Genomic DNA, 23080 nt, shown 5'->3' with positions numbered 1-23080 from the left:
GGCGCAAAATTATAGACGGAGAACGATTGACAAATTTTTCACTTTAAGCCCTGACACTGTCATTGTTGTGGAGGAATTAAGCTACAATACATGACATATGTTGTTTTAATTAATAAATACAGTGTGAATAAAGATTACATAACATAAAAATAACTGCAGTCTTTGTTATTTGATAGCCGCTTAAATTAAACAATTTTTATAGGGCAAGTAAAAACTGACTTCGGGCAAGTAGATCTCTGACCAACTTGCCCAACCGGGCAAGTGAAAAAAAACCTTAGCGTTGAACCCTGCAGAAAAAGCCAACTTTGTTTGTCAGTCTCTTCTACTACTACAGGAAATTAATCGTGATGGTGACAAATATATTAAAGCAGCAAAGAGCCCCAGGCCAGACTCAAACCCAGGCCACTGCTGTAAGGCTTTAATGGGACGCCAAGGCTATTAAACGAAGGCTGGAACACGGTCGTTGTCCCCATGGAGCTATGGGGTATGAAATATGCGCAATGTGACTGGAGCTGCTTTTTAGCCTGTTTAAGGTTTACTGGGGACTTTTTCAATAATTGCAGAATTGTAATTCTCACCCGTATCTTTATTTTTCATATTAATTATATTATTACCCAAGACTGACTGCGGGCGTCTCAGTAAAAAAATGATCACTCATCCTCATGTTCTGTGATAAGTGTGCCAGCTATTGAGCCTTTTGGCAAGTGCAGATCAGATTTTACTGCACATGTAATGTACCCCAATGATATGATGCCATATGACCACGTGACTTCTCCTCTTTTAAGCCTTCTTGTGGTATGAGCTCTGACAGGTGAGCCACTGTAACAGGGCGCCCACGAGTCTGGTCAAGTTTAGTGGTAATAGGTGAGTTGTAATGGAATGACTGAGTATGAAACTTAACTTCAGGAAATGAAAACAGACTTTTGATAAAGTAAAAATTGAAATAGAGTATGAAAATGAGAAAGATAACAATCATCTCTCTCTGTCTCTCTCTGTCCCTCTCTCTCACTCACACACACACACACACACACACACACAATGTAGTCTACTTTGTTAACAAGGTGTTGTATCTACAGTACATTAAGAGGGATTACAAGCTTTGAAATAACTTGAAGGTTTCACCCATTATGAAATCATCAAATCTAATATCAATAATATAATCACAGAATTGTCAAATTATCAAACATGTTTTCAAACTTAGATCATTATTGTAAAATCTTATAAAATCATCCCCCTTCTCATCGCAATGACAAAGTCTAGTACTGGCCAAAAGCAAAGGTCAGTGACATGAGTGGCTTCATCCTGTCTTGACAGTGATGAAGGGTGGCATTATGGAATAAAACAGTTACTTGGGAAAACATATATAACATAATATATAATACACTATCATACAATACACAATGTAATAAAGTTTAAGCTATCCATGGAACATCAAACAGTGTGGGTCTCTATAGTGGCTAACTGCTTTTAAAGTACTATTGAAAACCTACTTTTTCTTTTTAAGATATATTTAGATTAACTTGTGCTTTTATTTTGACTGGACATCTGTTGTTTTACTCGTGCTCCCTTTACATAAATCATTAGTCAAGTCCTCTGTATCTAAATAAAGATAATGATCATTACTACATTCTGTAATGTACAGTGAAATGAAAACCTGTATTTCTGTCTGTGTTACAAATCAAACCTTTATTAATGCATGATTATACACACACATACACACACATACACAGTACTTTGTGCACACCCTGCCGCTATGAAGTTTGTTACCTGATCTTTATGTGAGATAATTTATCACGTCACAGGCCCTCCCACTCGCAGATATACTGCAGCCAGAACCTGCATCAGCATGCAGTTTGACTTCTATTCAGGTGCATCCAAGGAACACTTTATCAGCTGAGGAACTAACTTCTATAACAACGCACAATCTGGATATACTATGGAGACAATACACTTCGTTTTTTTCCTAATGATGGTAAGAATTTATCTTTGGTGGCAGTATTTCAGTATTTTCTTCACTTACATACTGCCTTATGTTCAAATATGGTTTATTGCTTTTAGGTACTATGTTTTCAGATAACTGATTCTAACAACGCATCAGATGCAGGTCACGGCTGTAAACATTAGAATATACATAGATTATAGATCTGATCTGGGCTTGAGTGATATCAAGTTATTATAGTACACTAGTAGAGGTATTTAGAAATCCCAAAGGTGTGATTTTCAGTACCATCAAAAATACAGATGCTCCTCTTTCTGTTAAACTGATATGGAGATGCTCGGGGCGTCGGTGGCTTAGTGGTAGAGCAGGCGCCCCATGTACAAGGCTGTTGCCGCAGCGGCCCGGGTTCGACTCCAGCCTGTGGCCCTTTGCTGCATGTCACTCCTTCTCTCTCTCCCCCTTTCACACTTGTCTGTCCTATCAAATAAAGGCTAAAAAATGCCCCAAAAAATATTAAAAAAAAAAAAAAAAAAAAAACTGATGTGGAGATGCTGTATTGAGTGGGTGTATTGTCTTAAACGGCACCTGGATCAGTCTCTACATGTGGAACAGGCAGCTGAGCTGAATAAAGAGAGCGACTGTGAGTGGTGGGGTAACATTACAGGACTAGTAAAAAAGTAGTATTGCAACATATAACTTTATCTTGAGGTGATGTCATCCAGCTATAAAAGTAGTTTATTTGCCAAATGATTTTACTTAACACACCATCTCCAGTCAGCCCACTGATGTCGACGGCAACAATTGTCAACGGGTCCTCCAGCAAGACGGGCGCTTATTTCCTGTCTATTCATTATTATATGGACCAAACCCAGCAAGATTTGTCTAAGCAGGCTAATCGCATATTAGAAACATAGCATTATAGACTAGAGAATGACAAACATGTTACAATGACTTGCTGTCATATACCATATGTGAAATGTCAGGTATGAAGAAACAGATACTGCCCAAGCCTAATCTGGTCCCTTTGACCTGCACAGTAGTGCTCTAGAGGAGTTACTTGTTTTACAACATGTTCAGAGTTTAATTTTTAAAAAAAAATCTTTGTATATAATGATCATAATCAGCACATTCAAAAACAACCCAACTGCACAGAATACACTCACTTCAGAAAACCATTATCTGCCCTGTTTTTCTGAATTTATAACATTATTATTTCAGTATTCTGAATTAACCAGCTTATTATCTCAGAATTATGAGAAAAAGGTTTCCGGAAAAAAAAATAGCATTTTTTTTTTAACTCAAGTGAATTATTATCTGATGCAAGTAATGTAATGTTTCTGCAGTGTTTGGGAGTCCACAGGTCATCTTCAGAAATTTTGAATCGGCAAAAAAGAAACTGGATCATTGATTCTTACAGTATTGATGAAGACTATGATCGAGAGTTCCCATACATACTGGGCAAAGTGAGTATCTACCAAGAGTCACAATGCACAGATATGAATGTTGCATATGTCAAGATGCAAGAAGATCATTACAAAAGCTGTTTTGACTCCCTGCAGATTGAAGTTGAAAAGAAATTGACCTTTTACGAGATCCATGGTCAAGGTGTGGATTTGGAACCGAAAGGCATATTACAAATAGATGAAAACACAGGGGTAATCAGTGTCCACGGCCCCGTTGACTATGAGAGATATCGAGTTTTGAAGGTTTGAAGGAATTTTCTAAGAAAGCATTTCTACAATGATCTCCTGGATGTTTGTGTATGTCAGTAATTGTGCTTGGGATGTGAAGCACAGTTTCATTATTTCACAATTCTTGCCTTTGCGTTACAGCTAACGTTTCAGGCATTTGATAGAGAAAAGCATGTAATAGACACACGGCTTGGTGTTGAGATATTGATCAATGATGCAAATGACAACCCTCCAAAGTTTGGCCGTGACGTCTACCAGATCAACATACCAGAGGCAACATCACAAGGTAATTTGATCATTTTTTCTCATGTAATCTTTATGGCTGTTATTATAAAATGTTGGAATAAAATAAAACAACTCCTACTCTGATACTGACAGGCACTATACTGACTACCGTTATGGCGAAGGATGATGACAGTGAGGAGGACAACAGATTATTTGATTTAAATATAATCTCAGTCACTCCTCAGCCATCTGATCTCGAGTTCTACTTAACCCAGAACTTTCAAACTGGAGCCATTTCATTTAAAGGGTGTCTGGACCATGAGGTGAGAGGACTCGCTGCTTGACTGCATAATTCTCAAATCAATGACCTTGGAACTTCCATCTTGAATTTGAATAATACAAATACATTTGATAATAATTTCTTTGTAAAGTGACTGTTCTTTTGAACCAATCAGGAAGCAGAGAAATATGCCATTATAGTGGAGGCCAAAGACCATGGGAAAAAAAAACAGCTCTCCAGCTCCTGCACCGTCATAATCAACATAGCAGATGGAAATAACCACCTTCCTCAAATCATTGGACAAACAGTGAGAAATTACTTCTTTCAATTCCCACGAGGAATGCAATGACTATAATACAACAGTGTCATTTTACAATAAGTTTCATATATTTATTATACCAGGGTCCAGGGAGAGTGAAAGAAGGACAGACAGGTGTTCTTGTTTTACGTCTGCAAGTTACAGACGCAGACAGCAAAGGTACACCGGCCTGGAGAGCTAAATATAAAATCCTAGGAGACCAAGACGACAACTTTAATATCACTACTGATCCTGAAACAAATGAGGGACTACTCTACGTGAAAAAGGTATTTTTTTGACTGTTATCATACACACACTGACCTCTTTAAGCTACAGTACAATAATCATTTGAAACTACGTTTTGAAAAAAATGCACGGCACCACCACAAGCTCCTAAAAACCTTTGTATCTACAAATAACATTAGCTGAAACATTTAGCATTATGTCAATGCACAGTCAATCATAGTGGATTTAAACTACCTGCTGTGATGAATGATGTGACTACCCAGTCTCGCACCCCACTCGTTGAAATACCAATGCTTGATCAGCAGCCCTCAGCATCAGATACCAACACACAGAGGCATCCATAAGTGGCGGTATGAGACAGTGGCAGCATTTTTTGAACATTCCGGCAACTGCTGTTGTATCAACAAGCAAACAAGCAAGAAAGTCTGCATAGGGTGGGTGGGAGTGGGTCAAACAGACCCGGGGACTTTCATCCACGAGGGCGCTGTTCGTGTCCCGTGTAAAACCAAATGTCAATTAAGTTATTTTAATAATAATGTAGTGTGCTAGGCTGGACAAATAATCGTCTGGTGATCACGATTACAATTTTGAGGTCAAACAATTGCAAAATTAATGAAATCAAGGGTAAACTGGAGATGTTATTTTGTCTTCTACGGAAGCCACGCATGTGCAATACTACCCCCTCCCCTCCTCTCTTCACTCCATAAGCCAGTCAAGTAGGTGAACTATGAATAATGCCAGGGGCAGGTGACCATGTAGAGACAGAAATGACATGCCGTCGTGGAAACAATGTAAGTCATCACATGCGCCGCATAACTGTTTGCATAATCGTGATTTCAATTTTGACCCAAATAATCGTGATTATGATTTTTTCCATAATCAAGCCTAATGTGTAGCATACAATGCTCATGACATATGTCACATGATGTTATATTATGTTAGTAACAAACACTTATTTTAAACCAAACCCTGATGTTTTTTTTCCAAACCTTAGCACATGCTTTTGTTGCCTAAACCCAAGGAAGTAAACTTAAAAACAAAGCATTTTACCTTCTACAGCCTGAGTTTATTTTGAAAAGGCACCAATATGCATTTAACTAGCAGAAACTGTTCCTTTCCTGTGAAAAATATAGTTCATTTATCAAGCGTAAATTGATACCCTGTCCCTTAGCATTAAGAACTGACGCAGGAGGGATACCTATGAGTCATATTTTTGATGTGTAGGTCCACTGACTCAACTAATGGCAGAGCAGGAACTTCATCACCTGGGCCGTATCTTTGTTGTTCAACCTTGCGATCATACAGTCGTTTAATTTTTCCCCGCGCAATTTTCAAGTTTTCTTAAGCCAATTCACCTGCCTCATAAAGCCTTTGTTTAAACCCATTTACATAGTCTAGCACATTTTGCTCAGGTCTGGAGGACTTCCATCTATCTTGTATAATGGCCAGAGGGTCACTCACTGTGTGCCTGAAGAGAAGGTCAATAAGGCTAAAACTGTGCTTTATTGCACAACCTTTCTAGTCGCCAATAAACCCAAGGCAGCCCCTCCTCCCAATTGGCTCTTAGCTCAGTACAATAAGCACAAATCGGAGATTTCAAATGCTGATGAAATCGCTCAAGTGCACCTTGACTCTGAGGATGATAAACTAAAGACTTTTGACCAGGAGCAGTTTATGAACCTGCTCAAATAGTCGAGATGTAAAGTTGGAGCCCTGATCATTCTGAATTATTTTGGGAACCCCAAACACAGACATGAACTGAGTGAGAGCCTTAACCACAGATCTTGCAGAGATTGTATGCAGAGGATAAGCAGATGAATATTTACTGGTGTGACACATTACTTTTAGCACATAGCTACAGACAGACTTCGATTGAGGCAGCAGACCAACGGCCAGAACACAGAATGGTGTTCAAATGGCTGGTTTACTACCAGAATGGGTTGTAACAGCACAGATGTAATAGTTTGATTTGGTTTTCCTGTTAACTGACAGATGTGACAGGTCTTAATGCTTGTGTAAATGTCCCTTTTTAACAGTGGCCAAAAAAGTAATTCAGTCATAAGTTTTCATCACACTCATATGACCAGCTGTACTGTCGTGAGCAGTTTTGAGCCCAGACTGTCTATACTTCATGGGCAAACCCACCGGCTACACAAACCCACAAGCCACATTTTCCCCATAAAAGGACCCACCTCCTCATTAGCAGAACATCCTGACGAAAATACACTGGAGACTTTTTCTCCACCTCATACATTGGCACTACACAGTCAAACAGTTGCCTCAGTTCTGTATGGGACACAGACAATAGTAAGGACAAAGCAAATCTGACATTGCCTTTGTGTAACTTAGATTTCACTTCACTTACAGAGGCAGTCATGGACCGTGTCGCTGTGCAAACTGAAGATACTATCTGATTTAGTGCATCAAAAACCTGATGATTTTCAGAAGATGCAATATTACGCGCCCTTGTTTGCTCATCAGGCCATATACGTGCACCAGCAACATCATTACCTAGGATGACATCAACCCCCTTGACAGGCAACTCTGGCCACACCCCAACATCAACGTCCACCCGTACAAATTTAGAAAACAAAAACATCTTATGCACAGGAACAAACAGTGTTGTTAAACCCATTCCTTGAACAGGGACACAACTTCCTATGTCTGATTGGGATAAATAAGGCAGAACTGACTCTCGTACAAAAGTATCCAGGGCACCAGAATCTCACAGTATTTTAACAGCAACTTTTTCATCACTGCCCACTGGAGATACAAACCCTTCAGAAATGAATGGTGCATATCCTGCTGCATCTCTGCTGCACCCAAAGTTTTAGTTTCCATCTGAAAAGGAGACACCAAATTGTTTGTTGAGGCCACTAGCACAGTCAATCCAGTAGACTTAGCTTGTGACCAGCCTTCCTGTGTTTTCAAAGATGGACATTCCCTTTTCCAATGTCCAACCTTTTTAGTAATTACAAATTTTATCATTTTTCACGAGAGTCTGTAACTTGCTTAGGAAAAGCTGAATCAAAACTAGACGAGCCCTGTCAGCAATAGCTTCTGGACCAAAGACATTCTGTTTCTGATTACCAAAGATGCATTTTTGTGTCAATACATATTCATTTGAGTCTTTGCCTTACGGTCATTGATGTTTGTCGCAATATAGCTGGGTACGGACTGTTTAAATTGTTCAAGAATAACCAGGTTGCACAGTTCCTCAAATGAACCAACACTGGATGCGGAACACCAATGACTCATCTGCATAACCAAATCCCAAGCAAATTCCACGTGTTTGCCAGTTAGATTTTTTTCTACTTCCTTAAACCTTGTCTGTAAGCCTCTGGAACCAATTCATAGGCCTTCAAGACTGCGGCTTTTCCCTTAGCGTAGTCTTTACAGTCTTCAGTTGTTAAAGCTGCATATGCCCCTTGGGCTTTACCAGTAAAATCACACTATAACATTAAGGTGCGGTCCTGATCAGGCCAATTTCTATAATCTGCAAGCTGCTCAAACATACACAAGTATGTATCTGGGTCTTTGTCATTGAGCTGAAGAATGGTCAATCAACTCACTGACTGACATTTTTCCTTCCTTTAACAAGTCATTTATATTTCTCTGTCTTGAGTTTTTCCTGCTCAGTTTTTTGTTTGATTACTTACTTCTAATTCTCTCTGTTGTATTACTTTTCCATGCTACAGCTGCATCACCAACAGCTCTTTTTACTGCTTAAATGTTAGACTAGTCATTGAAGACAGACACACTAGGCAGTTGCTTAGGTTTTTCACTTACCAAATCCCCCCTTCCATCAGACTGGCTTTCAGAATGCTCTTCAGTGTCCTTCTGACGGTTTGCCCCAATTTCAATGTTATAATGGTCAGTCATCTTCAACCATTGCTCTTTAGTACATTGTTCCAACAATGTTTCCAAGGGCTCACAAAAGACCAAATCACAACCTTTGGGTCTTTTTCATGTGAGCTGGGCTGGAAGGCAAAGCTTTCGATTTACTGGTCCATCGACGTCCCAAACCTCACCTATGGTCATGAGCTACGGGTAATGACCATGAGAATGAGGTGGCGGATACAAGCAGCTGAAATGCGTTTCCTCCATGGGGTGGCTGGGCTCAGCCTTAGAGATAGAGTAAGGAGCTCGGACATCCAGATGGCGCTCGGAGTAGAGCTGCTGCTCCTTCGCGTCGATAGGGCTCAGTTGAGGTGGTTCAGGCATCTGATCAGGATGCCTCCTGGGCGCCTCCCATTGGAGGTGTTCCGGGCACATCCCACTGGTAGGAGGCCCGGGGGAGACCCAGAACACGCTGGAGGGATTATATATCTCATCTGGCCTGGGAACACCTTGGGGTCCCCCAGAAGGAGCTCGAAAGCATTGTTGGGGAGAGGGATGTCTGGAATACTTATACATAGCAGTTTATACAGCTGAGGAGCAGCAGCACAGATGGTATAAGTTAATCAATGATGAAGTTCCTGCTTCCCTCCTTAAAGGGAAAGACATCCAAAACAGGAAACAAAAGAGCTGTCACCAAGCATTGGTATTTGATGAGTTGGGAGTGAGAATGTGTTGGATATGACGTTACATTATGGCACAAATTTCAATATTAAACCAACATTCAATTCTCACCTCTTTTACAGCATCTGAACTATGAAGACAGCTCTCTGAGGACCTTGACTATCAGTGTGGAGAATGAGATCCCCTATCAAACATGCAAAGTGGTGAGTCGCAGCAGTAGTCTTTGGAAAGTAGAAACTATTGGTGGTGAGACTGTGACAGAGACAACACGGTTGTCCACCCGCCAAGTGACAGTGACTGTGGAGGATGTCAATGAGGCTCCAATCTTCAAACCACCTAACAAAATGGTTTCGGTGGCTGAGAATGGCGATGTGGGCCAGTATCTGTGGACATCCACAGCGAAAGACCCTGATGCCACCAACACAGTTGTGTAAGTCATGGGGAGACTAGCTACATGTCCATCTTACAGAACAATAATCATTAGTATGTCAGTGGAGAACTTGAAAATGTCTAACACCACACACATACTATGTGTGTTTCAGATACAGAAAAGGAGATGATCCAGCTGGTTGGATTACAGTGGACACCAAGACTGGAAAAATAACCACAACGAAGATCATAGACCGAGAGTCATCCTATGTGAAAAACAATATCTATACAGTCACAATATTGGCTGTTGACAATGGTATGACATACAGGAGTATTTACACGCTGTTATTAATCACAGTTTCTTTATCACATCACTGTAAATGCACAACATGTGTTTTTGTTCAACAGGTCAACCTCTGATGACAGGCACTGCAACCCTGACCATCCATGTCTCTGATAAGAATGACAATGCTCCATTCCTGCCTGTAGGCACAATCGACATGTGCCAATCTGATGGACTCTCTCGGGCCAACATCACAGCCATGGACCTAGATGAAGATCCCTATAGTGGACCTTTCACCTTTAAGCTCCAGGGAAATGAGAAGGGGTATTGGAAGCTTGACCCTACACGAGGTAAGCTCTCACTTTGACAGTTCCTTCAAACAGAGCCAAGATCAATAACAGCAAATAATGTCACCACTATTAAAACAAACCTCTAAGTCTACTTCACACAGCATGTCATAATGAATCTTACAGGGTATTCAGTCAACTTGGTGAAAGAGAACACAGTTCATTCTGGACATTATGAGCTGTTGCTGGAAATGTCCGACCTTCAGGGCAACACAGCCGTACACAACCTGTCGGTTACTGTGTGTAACTGCATGGATCCAGCGAAGCCTAACTGTCGTATTCGCAAAGCTGCTGGCTCCACAATCGGAGGAGGAGCACTTGGGATCATTTTTTTAGGCATTCTACTGCTTGCAGGTAGGACGCATGTCAAAAATACTTTGAATTGTTAATGTCGTGTGAAAATTGTCTTTTATTTGTGTGAAAAGTTAAAAAAGAAAGCAAAGACAATTTTCACAGTCACACACTATCCTCTAAATTAAACATATAATAAGTGAATTTTGTATTCTGCATAAACCCTTCAAATGGTAAAAGACTAATAGCCTCATGTGAGACATAAAATGTGTTGTTGCATGTTTTGATTTGTGAGTGTGGTCTTTGTGTCCAAGGTGTGCTACTTTTGGTTTTTCTGATGTCATGTAAGAGAGAGAAAATACCGATCCCAGATGGCGATTCAGGACAACATCTGATGAACAGTAACATTGAGGAAAAGGGAACTGACTGCAAAGTAAATTACTTTTTTCAGCAAAAGCACTTGATTATTACTGTTGACTGATACAAACACACACACATAAACACACACATAAACACACACACACTTATCTGCATTTGTTGTATTTTACTTTCTTCAAGTTAAATTCAGTCTAAAGTTGAATGTGCTCAGGCTCATTAGAATAATTATTAAAAAAAGCACTGTTAACTAGAAAGTCATTTTCCTTTCTTCTTTCAACAGGTGGCTTTTGAGCCATTAAACAAAGAATATATTCAGAATGAGAAACAAACCCAAGTAATGTCTGAACTTCTAGCTATGAATCAAGTAAGTGATGAAAAATATATATCAATTTATCAAAAAGCTTATAAAACACACTTTTCTGTCATGCATCATGACAAATGGTCACTAATTGTTGTTTTTAATTTTGCAGTTATTATTATTATTACCATTATTAGTTGTAGTAGTATTGTTGTTGTTGTTGTTGTTATTTAGACAAAAATGGCAACATACCCTCAATTAAATGATGAGTCTTGTGATATTCAATTTTTTTTTTTTTTTTTTTTATTGTGGACAAATCCAATGAAGAGACCAAAACCAGAAATTAACTGAACAAACTAACAAAAACTCTCTGCAACGCCAAAGCCTGAGATAGATAGATAGATAGATAGATAGATAGATAGATAAATAGATACTTTATTGAAATTGACAAAGCGTATTCATCTGTATCACAGAACTTTATTGTTAAAATTAAAACTTCAACATGGCACTCAAGGACATCGCCAACTGAAAATAGTCTTCAATACTATTTATTCTCGAGTTATGTGCTAAGAATGTTCTGTTTTCCGAGAGTATTGGTATATATGATTTTAAACATGGTGTTATCGACGTTTTCAGTAGGAAGGAGTGAGCTTGTTTTTGGTCTGTTTATGAGATTTGGTGACAGCTACAGAAATATAGAATAGATTGCCAGCCTTATTCTTATGTGTTATAGTGACAAATAGACATTTATTAATATATTTCAAAAGTGAAGTATTGTTATGGCTTGATATGCTTTTTTTCCACAGGTGACAACTGACTCAACAATGCAACAAAACTTTATATGTGGGAACTCTATGCGCTGGGTACTGAAATTATTATTATTATTATTATTATTATTATTATTATTATTATTGAATCTGAGTACTGTCCCCAAGTTTAAAGGTATACTATGCAGGATTCTTGGTTACTGTTTGTTGACACATTTGCCAGTGAAAGTGACAACAGAGTCTCACCGCCACACACCTCTAGTGGGTCATAAGTGGATTACCTCTGTTTGAGTTTATACATTGTTTTTTAGTAAAAATCCTGCATAGTATACATTTAAAGAGGCAGATTTCAAGAATTTTACATGACATTTTGTAGTTCACTGAACTCTACCATGTTTTAAAAGTTGCAGTACTGTAATGTGAAATGAAGACATGCCTTTGACATGCTTTTTGTCCCTAGAGTGGCTCAACAAAGCAGCAAAACTTTTCACGTGGGAACTCAATGCGCTGGGTACTGAAATTATTATTATTATCATTATTATTATTATTACCATTATTATTATTATTATTATCATTGAATCTGAGTATTGTCCCCAAGTTTAAAGGTATACTATGCAGGATTCTTGGTTACTGTTTGTTGACACACTTGCCAGTGAAAGTGACAACAGAAGCCAACCCCAAATTCACTCCTGTTTGGTGTTTCGCCTCAATATATTTGCGTTGTGTCTCTTGGATGCCTGCTGCTTACAGTCTGGCACCTGCTCGCACCTGATTGCTGCGGGGGTACACGCCCATAAACGTCTTGAACACCGAAAATAAGAAACAAATAAGAAGACACAGGCAGAGGGCAGAGTCTCACCGCCACACACCTCTAGTGGGTCATAAGTGGATTACCTCTGTTTGAGTTTATACATTGTTTTTTAGTAAAAATCCTGCATAGTATACATTTAAAGAGGCAGATTTCAAGAATTTTACATGACATTTTGTAGTTCACTGAACTCTACCATGTTTTAAAAGTTGCAGTAATGTAATGTGAAATGAAGACATGCCTTTGACATGCTTTTTGTCCCTAGAGTGGCTCAACAAAGCAGCAAAACTTTTCACGTGGGAACTCAATGCGCTGGGTACTGAAATTATTATTATCATCATTATCATTATCATTATTATTATTATTACCATTGTTATTATCATTATCATTATTATTATTATTATTATCATTGAATCTGAGTATTGTCCCCAAGTTTAAAGGTATGCTATGCAGGATTCTTGGTTACTGTTTGTTGACACACTTGCCAGTGAAAGTGACAACAGAAGCCAACCCCAAATTCACTCCTGTTTGGTGTTTTGCCTCAATATATTTGCATTGTGTCTCTTGGATGCCTGTTGGTTACAGTCTGGCACCTGCTCGCACCTGATTGCTGTGGGGGTACACGCCCATAAATGTCTTGAACACCGAAAATAAAATGCAAATAAGACGACAGGCAGAGGGCAGAGTCTCACCGCCACGCACCTCTAGTGGGTCATAAGTGGATTACCTCTGTTTGCATTTAAACATTGTTTTTTAGTAAAAATCCTGCATAGTATACATTTAAAGAGGAAGATGTCAACAATTTTACATGACATTTTGTAGTTCACTGAACTCTACCATGTTTTAAAAGTTGCAGTACTGTAATGTGAAGTGAAGACATGCCTTTGACATGCTTTCTGTCCGTAGAGTGGCTCAACACAGCAGCGAAACTTTTCACGTGGGAACTCAATGCGTCAGGTACTGAAATTATTATTATTATCATCATTATTATTAGTAGTAGTAGTGGTGGTTGGTTGTTGTTATTGTAATTATTATAAAAACAAGTTTGTAGAGGTTGACGTCAAGAATTTAATTAATTTAATCCTACCATGTTTAAAAAGTTCCCTTGATGTAAAGTATTAACCACTGAAATGCTTGATTTTCTAGTCAATGGGTGCATCATCAGCGATGGGAATGAGACACAAGCACAGAAACTCTATGCGTGGGGTACTGCAATCTACACTACTATAAACCCTTTTCCTGTGAAATTTGTTCATTATTTAAATGTTTTAATAGCCATGGCATTTAACTATTAAATATTATCTTGTAAATTAAAACAACTCAAATTATACAACTATCTGTTTCTGATTTCTCAGACTTGGGCTGGACACAGTAGATATTTTGGAGATCTAGGGAATGCTGTGCAACGTACAGTTCTGCTCAACGTATTAAATAAGGTAATGACAAGAATTTAATCAATCCTGCAAAGATAGAGTAATTTTCTTTTCTTTTTTCAAAGTGTATTCTCCTTTTCTTTTTTCCTCCCCTGTAAACTGTAGATGCTGTACGCCCAGCAGGCACCAGGAGAGGAGTTGGGTGATTATGCTCCTCATGTGTATGCTGAGGAAGGAGACACAAAAACCAACTCTGAGCTTGATGCCATCTCCATCTCTGACACTCCCTTTGATCCAAACTTTGATCCAGACCTGGATCACAAGTTCACTACCCTGGCCACAGTCTGCATGCCGAGTGAAAGCACTGCCTTCAGAACAACAAGACACGAGACAGCGACTCTGCTCCAAAAAGAACACTGCCGTTATTAATCGTAATTTATAAATGTTACCTGGATACGCAACAAGGTGATTTAGAGCTTAATTGTTCTGGTGCCTCACAGCAAGTTATGCTACGTGTAGCCATGCTTGAAGGATTTTTTATAGACTCTGTATCCGTCAGTGCTGTCAGGGAGACGAATGTCTGTGTCTGAGAAAATATCACAAGTAGTACTTCGTTAGCATCAGGCACACATTATCACACTTTAGAGGTATTAATAGTTTCCACTATTCATAAGTCGTGTTACACAAACCTGCAGAGGCTCTACTTTGTCACAGATGTAACACTGACGAAGAAAAACTGTTCATTCATTTTGGAGTTGGCCAGTGGTACACTCAGTTTGGTCAAATATGTTTTGTTTTTTTCTACTGGATACAACTGGACTATCATTCTTGACTTTATTTTGGGTGTTTAAAGGACATGTTTACATTTTCTTATCTCGTGCAAGCAATGCTGATGGTGGACAGGGAATTAGCTAAAACACTTAATGCTTCAAGGAGCTGTATGCAACATTCAGAGCACCACCTACATCAAGAATTCCAGTATGTTATTTGCTATGTGGAGTGATGGTGTCCTGAGCAGAGAAGAAAATCGCGCTTCCTCCGTGTGTGTTGCAATCCGAGCTTCTCTGTGGGTTGTTGTGGTAAGCCGTGACAGCTGCGCATGCATGTTGGTGCATCTGAGTTCTTGTGAGTGTTGCTGACTGGCTAGCTCATCGCTGCCAATCTGCATTGCGCTCATTCGATGGTTACTGCTGATATCGGAACGGCATTGTCATGGAAGCATAGCACCCACTTTCTGGCTTGCTGATTTTTTGCCTTAGAGCACAGATTGTGGCCCAAATAATTTGCATGGAAATTTTTATGAATGCTTGCACACCCCTGCAGTATGTACCTGTAGGGGAAAAATATTCAGACCGTCCTCGATTTCAGGAGATTTCTACCTGTGAATGTATGTTTGACCAAATCCTTTGTAACAACTAATGTCGCACCTCCAGGTCATAGCTAGCTTGCTGCCAAAATCTGAAACATTTTCATCCATTTGGTTTGGCTGGAATATTGATGTTAAGATGTAAAGATGCTAATGTAGCTGATATGCACTTGCTAACGTTAACTGTTTTTTATGGAACGTGATGAAAATAGCATGTGGCTAATTAGCAAGCAGCTCTGTCAGACCTTAATCAAACAATCCTTCTTCCCTAGTTGGCATTATGTAGCATTCCACGCAGCAGTGATATTATGATGGTAGTGAGGGCGTAATCACCAAAGAATAACATTGTACTCATGTGTCTTCATGGACAGTTGAGTTTGTCAGATCACAGGCCTGATGTTTGGAGCAGTCGAGCCAGTAACAATATATGAATTTTAGATGCTCCCAATTAACCAGGGGACAGAGGGTATGAAACATTATAAAGCAACCTTCTTCATGACAGGGAGAGTGTATATATACCAGAGAAACAGGAATTCTGAGCAATTGGTGTTTGTTTTTGGGATGACACTCTCTGTCTGGATAGGTTTTTGTTGTGTGGAGTGGACACAGGCACTGTTTAGGAGGAAACTTTTTGTTTTTTTGCCAAAAATGGAACACAGCAATGAGGATCATTTGCACAGGACCTGGAGTGTACAGCTGTAAACATAGCTTTAACAACTGCAGTTCCTGAACTAAAATGGAAAAACCTTAAGCACCTTTACTGCTTTACCTGAAGACAACTGAATGTACACATTCTCATTCATGGCTTTTTGATGATCACTGTGTGTTCAAAGTCAGACTGAGGTTGGGATAGAGTCCTGAGGATAACGCTGTTGTGATCGTTTACCATTACAAGACGAAGGAATACATTCTCTAAAGGCAACAAAGAGTTAAGAAAGAATGTTGATCCAAACTGCACTGATTTTAACTGTGATGAAAAACAACAAGCACACAGAGTAAGAGAAAGTGCAACATGTCTCATATTGCTATGGGGAAAATGGCTGCCTATCACATTTATCTTCACATGAATTTTGCTTGTTTAGCCTTTGAATTCATGCCAGTCTTTAATGCAATTCATCAATTCTTTGTTAATATTTTGCTGGTGGGATGATTCATGTGATCGCTATGTTGAAACTGTATTGCATGACTTCAAAAACAAACATACGCTGGAAACAGGACAAGGCAAGCAGAGTTCAGTCAGACTGCTATAGAGACCTTTGTTAGCAACTGAAACATTTCACCCTGCATGACCTTCTATCTACAAATGTTACTAAACCTGTTTTTATGCACAGTGCCATTTCTACTGAAAGTCATTTGAATTTAGGGCAACACTTCCGTGTGTTAGGTAATGCTGCCTTCCTTACTCTACAGTAATGTCAGAGAAATAGGTGTTCATCTTTTCATGGTGATATCTTAGGGGTTATTTTAGGATAGGTTTTGTCATGCACTGTTTTAGCCTTTGCTGATAGATACATAGTACAGAACGAGCTTGTCACAGATCCACTGTCATTTAGTCAGGCTTGTTAAAACTGTTTTTTAGAGGTGATAATCCAAACCACATCTTCTGATTCAATGTCAAAAATATGCAGGTGTGTCAATAAAGCACTTCCAAGGAAGCCTGATAAGTACTGACGCCATCTGTCTCGCCATAAGTTAAATATAAATTCAGCCAATCATTGCTAACTTGTCACACCGGTTTCAGTTTGTGGACTGTGGGCGTGATTGTGTGTGTTTGTGTGTCCTGTGGGAGGTCAGTGTGTACATGTATGAACCTCATTTTCACATATCTCTGAATAAAAAAACTATCATATGAATTATTCTATATCAGCGCTATTCATTTAGAATTCAATTAGGCCAATTTTAGAACCAGGAGATGTCAGTGGGCCAGACATTTTTTGCAGCAAACAGCCTATTCATAACCTTTTTTTAGCTTTTAGCAATGACAAATTTTAAACAAATGCAAATCAATATAGTAAAAAATAGCATTTTTTATTATTTCACATTTGAAATAAAAATGTTATAATTTTTTACTCACATGTCTGACCCCAGGCACATCATAAAATGCAGATATAGAATAGGATAAAAAAGAGCTATCAGTAATAACACACTCTATTCCTCTCTACCAGTGTATCCCACCCTCTTCAACACACACATGCACACACCTCACCTCATGATGTTTTACTTTGAGGTAAATTGTTCAGGAAAATACATGGTATTTTTATACAGTCTGTGGCAGCAACAGTAATGTTTACAACAGCAAGTCATTATGTAAACTCAATATCTCACTTGAAATGAGTCTAAAATGACAGCAAAATAATATTCCTGGCATATTATACTGAGTGAAGTAAATATAAAGGATGAACACACACATCAGTCAGTATCAGTCAGTCATCCTGCTCTCTGTGCTCCTGTCCTCTGCTGCTGTGTGAATCCACCGGCAAACTAAGCTCGACAGCTAGACTACATACAGACAGCTTTTGTTTTAGCTTGTTTTTAAAAATGCGCTATAGCCAAACTACGCACTGGGCTTGTGTGAACACTACGGTCTCTGCTCTGTTGTTCACTGACTTCACTCGTTGACGTGTGTGTTTCTGTGTGTGTGTGTGTGTGTGTGTGTGTGTGTGTGTGACTGTATGTGTAGGAAGTCTGCCCAGACATGCAGACAGCAGAAGAGAGGCCATGATAATAAATGAAATCAAAACTTTGAAAAGAACTAATAACATCAGAGCTTATCAATACTACAGTCTTTAATCATTTTTAATCATTTTGTCCCGGAGCCATTTGGTACCCGGTTTAGGTACTCATCCCCACCTGGGCCACTTGAAGGTTGCATCTAGGCCAGACGTGGCCCACAGGCTGTCGATTGAACAGGCCTGTTCTATATTATTAAAAAGGTTGTGTAAACCAACCTTATTTATTTTGAGATACTTGAAACAACTTTTTGCTTTTTTTTGCAATGCATATACCCTCAGCCATGTACTATGCACATGCCAAGATATACATTCCCACAAACACATGTCTACCTTTATGCCTGATGCCGTAAATGAAACCAAAATTAGGCCTAACTTCCTGAGAATAAAACTGAAAATAGCTATCTACTATAGCAATCTTTTTCCTGTCAAATACTGACTCCTTGTGGTGTTACAATGACAATGACACAATCTGTACCCATGATCCATGCACCAATTAACCAAGTATTGTAGTTTTAATATGGTTAATAAAGATATATTTAAAGTTTATCTAAATGGGAGTGACATTTACCTTATGAATTCACAAATCTGGAAATGCAGTATGGGCAGTGAACACATTCACTTCGTTCACCCACAGTATTTCTATGTCACTTGGAATGGACTGGAAAATCACACCTGCTTAACAACTAACTGCACTATCTGCACCACTTAATACAGTGTGTGTTGTTTACTTGTTGATGTGGCAGGCAGGAGGAGCCAGTGGTGTGCAGACAGGACACTGTGGGAGCTGCTGTTCCACCTGGAGGCCTTTGGGAGCATAGTCCTGACTTCTCTCCACCACACTGTCACAAAATGGCCATAAAAAAAACAAAATAACAAGAAGTCATGAATTAAATTGCATATAAAAGCAGACACCAGTCCATTTTTATCACATACAGTGATACTATCAGTACCGTGCATATGACGGATGAGATCAGAGGCTGTGCTAACAGTGGGGTAAGGGTATTCGCAGATTCCTGACTGGGGTGAAGTCATAATAGCAAGTCCAAACTCCACCTTGTTAGCTGGGCCACTGACACACAAAGGTGGCTTAAAGCCCTCGCTCCATGAAGGGCTGCTGCACCACGATCACCCTGGAGTAGTGTTGCTTTCGTCAACGAAAAGTATGACTAAATATCGTCGTCAACGAACCTTTATCACGTGACGAAAACGAGACGAGACACAACGTAAATGGTGGTCATGTGACGATAACTATAATTAAATATATAATGCAATATTGTTGATGAATAAAAACGAAACTAAGTGTGGTCTCCAGTTTGTCGAGGTCGGCTGATGTTACACAAACACACCTGGAGGTCTGCACAGAAGAGTCCTGGCTTTCCTTTTCCTCGTCCTCTCCTGACGACCACTCAATTTAATTCAAATGTAATTTTGGGGAAAATATCCATCTTCTTGGTGTAACGCTAGCGTCAGTCTGTGTCAATGTAGCGAGTGTGACAGTTGGTAAATTAACGGTTGTATTTATATTTATAACACCTGTGAGCGGAGTGATTTTACTGTTACATGTCCCAGTGATATTATACTCTATATCAGCACTCACGGAATGCCTCTCGTCCAATCAAATTACTCGGTCGGAACTAACTGTTGTATAAATAAATATATATTTAGCTCTAACTGGGAGCTAATTTAGAAAAGAAAATTTTGGTTTGGTTATACTATACTAGGTACGCATACTATATTGACTGGGTATAACAGAATTGCATTACTAAAAAGAGACTAAAATACAATTTTCATTGACTAAAACTAGTTTAAAATATCATCAGTTTTCATCGACTAAAACGAGACTAAAATAGTCATGGATTATTCTGACTAAAATAAGACTAAAATGCTCAGACTTTTAGTTGACTGAAACTTGACTAGACAAAAAAGAGTATGAACGTGACTAAAACAAATAAAAACTAAAATGACAGTTTGACACAAAGACTAGACTAAAACTAAAATTAAAACAGGCCGCCAAAAACAACACTACCCTGGAGGCTGCAGTGGAAGTGGGAAAACCAACAAATATTAAACAGACTAAAGTGAGAAAGCATCTATGTCTTAAGTTGAGAAAATTATTATAACCATCATATTCTGCTGCTTCCTTTGTTCTGCCACACTCATTTACAGGCACAGCTAGAGGTCTCCCACCTGGAATATTCCTCTCCTTAGGGACTCTCCAGCGCTTGTAGCATCAGTCTCCAGCAAGATGTTCCTCCTGGGAACCCCCATCTGCAGAGGCACATCCAGAAAAACATCAGCCTCTGATCTGGTCCACACACACCTATGTGAAATATGCACCGCTCATCACTTAAAGAAAGATATGAGTGTTTGTGTGTGTGTGATAAAAGAAAGAAAAAATAACATATCTCTATTCTGGGGACAGATATGTTTAACTCCTTACCTGCAAAGCTCAACTCAAGTTGAAACAGTTTAAAAAGAAATCAGGCACGTAGTCACGATCAGGTGCTTGTCATGACTTTTCTCTGTATTGATGTTTGAGCTCCATGCTGTTTTTATGTGCTCTCCTGTTGAGTTGTGTGTATTTATACAGCTGTTGCAATATAGCTTCGGCTATAAATGATGTGGTGTATGTCATGGATCTATGCTACCAAAGGAAGGAAAGAAAGGCAGAAAGAAAGAAGTAACTAACTACCAAAACAGGAATAAGTATGTTCACACTGACCTGCAGTCTGTTTGCCCAGGTTGCCAGTGCAGAGCAGCCAGGGAGCCAGCAGCTGACCTCTCAGCAACCTGCAGGTCATGACATCCCAGGCCAATTATCACCTCACTCTGAGGACATAAAAGCATTCTACTATCAACAGCAAATCTCAACTTGAATATTGTTATCACATAAGGAGGCAATTAAATGTGCACTGACTAAAATTCTACATTAACATATAACAAAATGAAGCATGTGAAAGCCTTCCATTGCAGTAACGTTAACTCAGCTCACTGTCAAGAGAATTAACATTAGCATTTTAGCTAGCAGTTAGCCGTTAGCTAAGTTTGCAATTTACAACGCCTTTAGCCTCTCTTCGTATTGTTTCATAGCTGATAAATTTACTGTGTGGTTAAGTTTCAATTTTCAACAGGAGCGAATTTTTTCAAGAAAATAAAAGCTCAGTTAACCCAACCGTACAATAAACTAACGTTTATGTTATAACACTCAACGGCTGACAGGCAACAGTAAGCTAGCTAGCAGCTGACGTTAATGTAGGCTAACGTTCGTAGCGTTAACGTATGCTAGCCAGCTAATGTTAGCTAGCTGGTGAGAAAAGTTGACTTGCTAGCAAACAAAACATCTAGTTTTTTATCAGGAGTTTCTAAACCTGGACTAAAAGGATAATTACTTACATTCAGACACGTTACTTACATTAATATATTTACCAGAAACATATATCCGCTTCAGTATGGTCGTTTAATGTGGCCACAATATGTCAAAGATGTGACAGTTGTGGAGTTCAACTGCCTTCATCTTGGTCATGAAGCTATAAATACTATAATGGCATTTTTTAACATGATTTTTTTCCCACAAAATGGTGCTCAAATACTAGTGTATAATACAAGACTTAGACTTACACAGACCTAAGTGGATAAAGAAAAGACAAACAAAAGTTAGTAGGATCAAATTAGTAATTCAAATGATTAAGTCAATGGTGCTAGTAATAAATAAATAAATACATAAAGTTTATATGACAGTTCATATCACTAGAGCAAATTTTATGTAATGTTGTGCTACTTTACAACGGTTTGTAGCAATAATATTTTTCTATAAAATATTGACATTGCACAGTATTTTTCAGGAAACTTAAAATAAAATTTTGTCATATTTGAGCTTTAAATAAAAAATATTTTACCCAACAGAATAACTGTATTTATTATCTGCAGACAGTTTTCATCCAGGACTCCCAATAGAATATTTAATAAATATTCATATTTAATAAAATACCTAAAGGAAATATTGAGAGGCCCCAGCACACCTTGGATATCTGTCTAGACACCTGAAACATATGGGCAGTAGAAAAACAAATGCAGCGGGTTTTCCTCTTCCTCACTGCAGAATCTACATAGTGATGATTTTTCAATATTAAGCATATGAAGTTGTTTTCTAGTAGCAATAACTTTATAGAAAGTTTTCAGCTGAAAAATTCTGGAGTAAGAATTGATTGTTGTTTTGTAAATTGTTCTTAAAAAAAACTGTTTTTTCTACATGATGCACAATCTGACAACTGAAATTAATAATAGAGGTGATAACTTTCTTTTATGCATTTTACAAATTAGTACACAAATATCTCTTCCATATGACAGTCCACACCTTTGAAAATAGTCGCACGGGATTCTGGCCCATTTCACACTTTCCTCATCATTTCTCTCACATGCTGGGCTGTGGAGAGAGGGAGAGAGCCACACCACCAAAGACAAGCTCAACAAAATTATACACATGATGCCAGAGAAACTCTCTGAAGTAGTGATGGCATCCTGTTGGCTGCCCCTGCAAGTTATAGGTGTAAAGAAAGCAGTCATGTAAGGTCCACGAACAGAGGATATGTGACACTGCAGACTCCAGAACATCAGCCCCAGAGTAGGAGGCTGACAAACTATAGGCCATCGTTAAAAAGAGCAAGACACCACGTTTTTACGTCTCAAAAATAACTGTACCACAGTTCAGGCCATTTATTCTCCAGTGTCTCTATTCATTTACCTTCCCTTACAATTGTTTAAAGTGTGAGCACTTCCTTTATATGGTTTACACTCAGAATGGCTCTTACTCCTCTCTTTTAATCTGCCATTTATCTGAGTGCAGGATTACTGCAGAGTACAGCATCAAA

General features: G+C 38.9%; 1 protein-coding gene across 7 annotated transcripts; it reads left to right on the top strand.

Moving 5' to 3' along the window:
- Positions 1-1844: 1844 nt before the first annotated feature.
- Positions 1845-17151, top strand: LOC117258066 (cadherin-like protein 26). Of its 7 annotated transcripts, XM_078169897.1 has the most exons (20): positions 1845-1972; positions 3283-3402; positions 3499-3645; positions 3772-3916; positions 4009-4178; positions 4311-4442; positions 4538-4720; positions 9323-9630; positions 9743-9885; positions 9978-10202; positions 10326-10553; positions 10805-10923; positions 11149-11232; positions 11973-12029; positions 12394-12444; positions 13007-13057; positions 13648-13698; positions 13888-13947; positions 14097-14177; positions 14280-17151. In XM_078169897.1, exons 1-20 carry the CDS (start codon positions 1937-1939, stop codon positions 14541-14543), a joined length of 2655 nt encoding a protein of 884 aa, XP_078026023.1. In that variant the 5' UTR covers positions 1845-1936; the 3' UTR covers positions 14544-17151. The 7 variants fall into 7 exon arrangements, with proteins under 7 accessions (XP_078026023.1, XP_078026027.1, XP_078026025.1 ...); XM_078169901.1 differs by lacking the exon at positions 11973-12029; XM_078169899.1 differs by lacking the exon at positions 12394-12444.
- The last annotated feature ends 5929 nt before the right edge of the window (positions 17152-23080 follow it).

Source organism: Epinephelus lanceolatus, chromosome 8 (genome assembly GCF_041903045.1).
Source record: "Epinephelus lanceolatus isolate andai-2023 chromosome 8, ASM4190304v1, whole genome shotgun sequence".
Classification (NCBI taxonomy): Eukaryota; Metazoa; Chordata; class Actinopteri; order Perciformes; family Serranidae; genus Epinephelus; species Epinephelus lanceolatus.
This window is presented reverse-complemented; position numbering and strand designations above follow the sequence as displayed.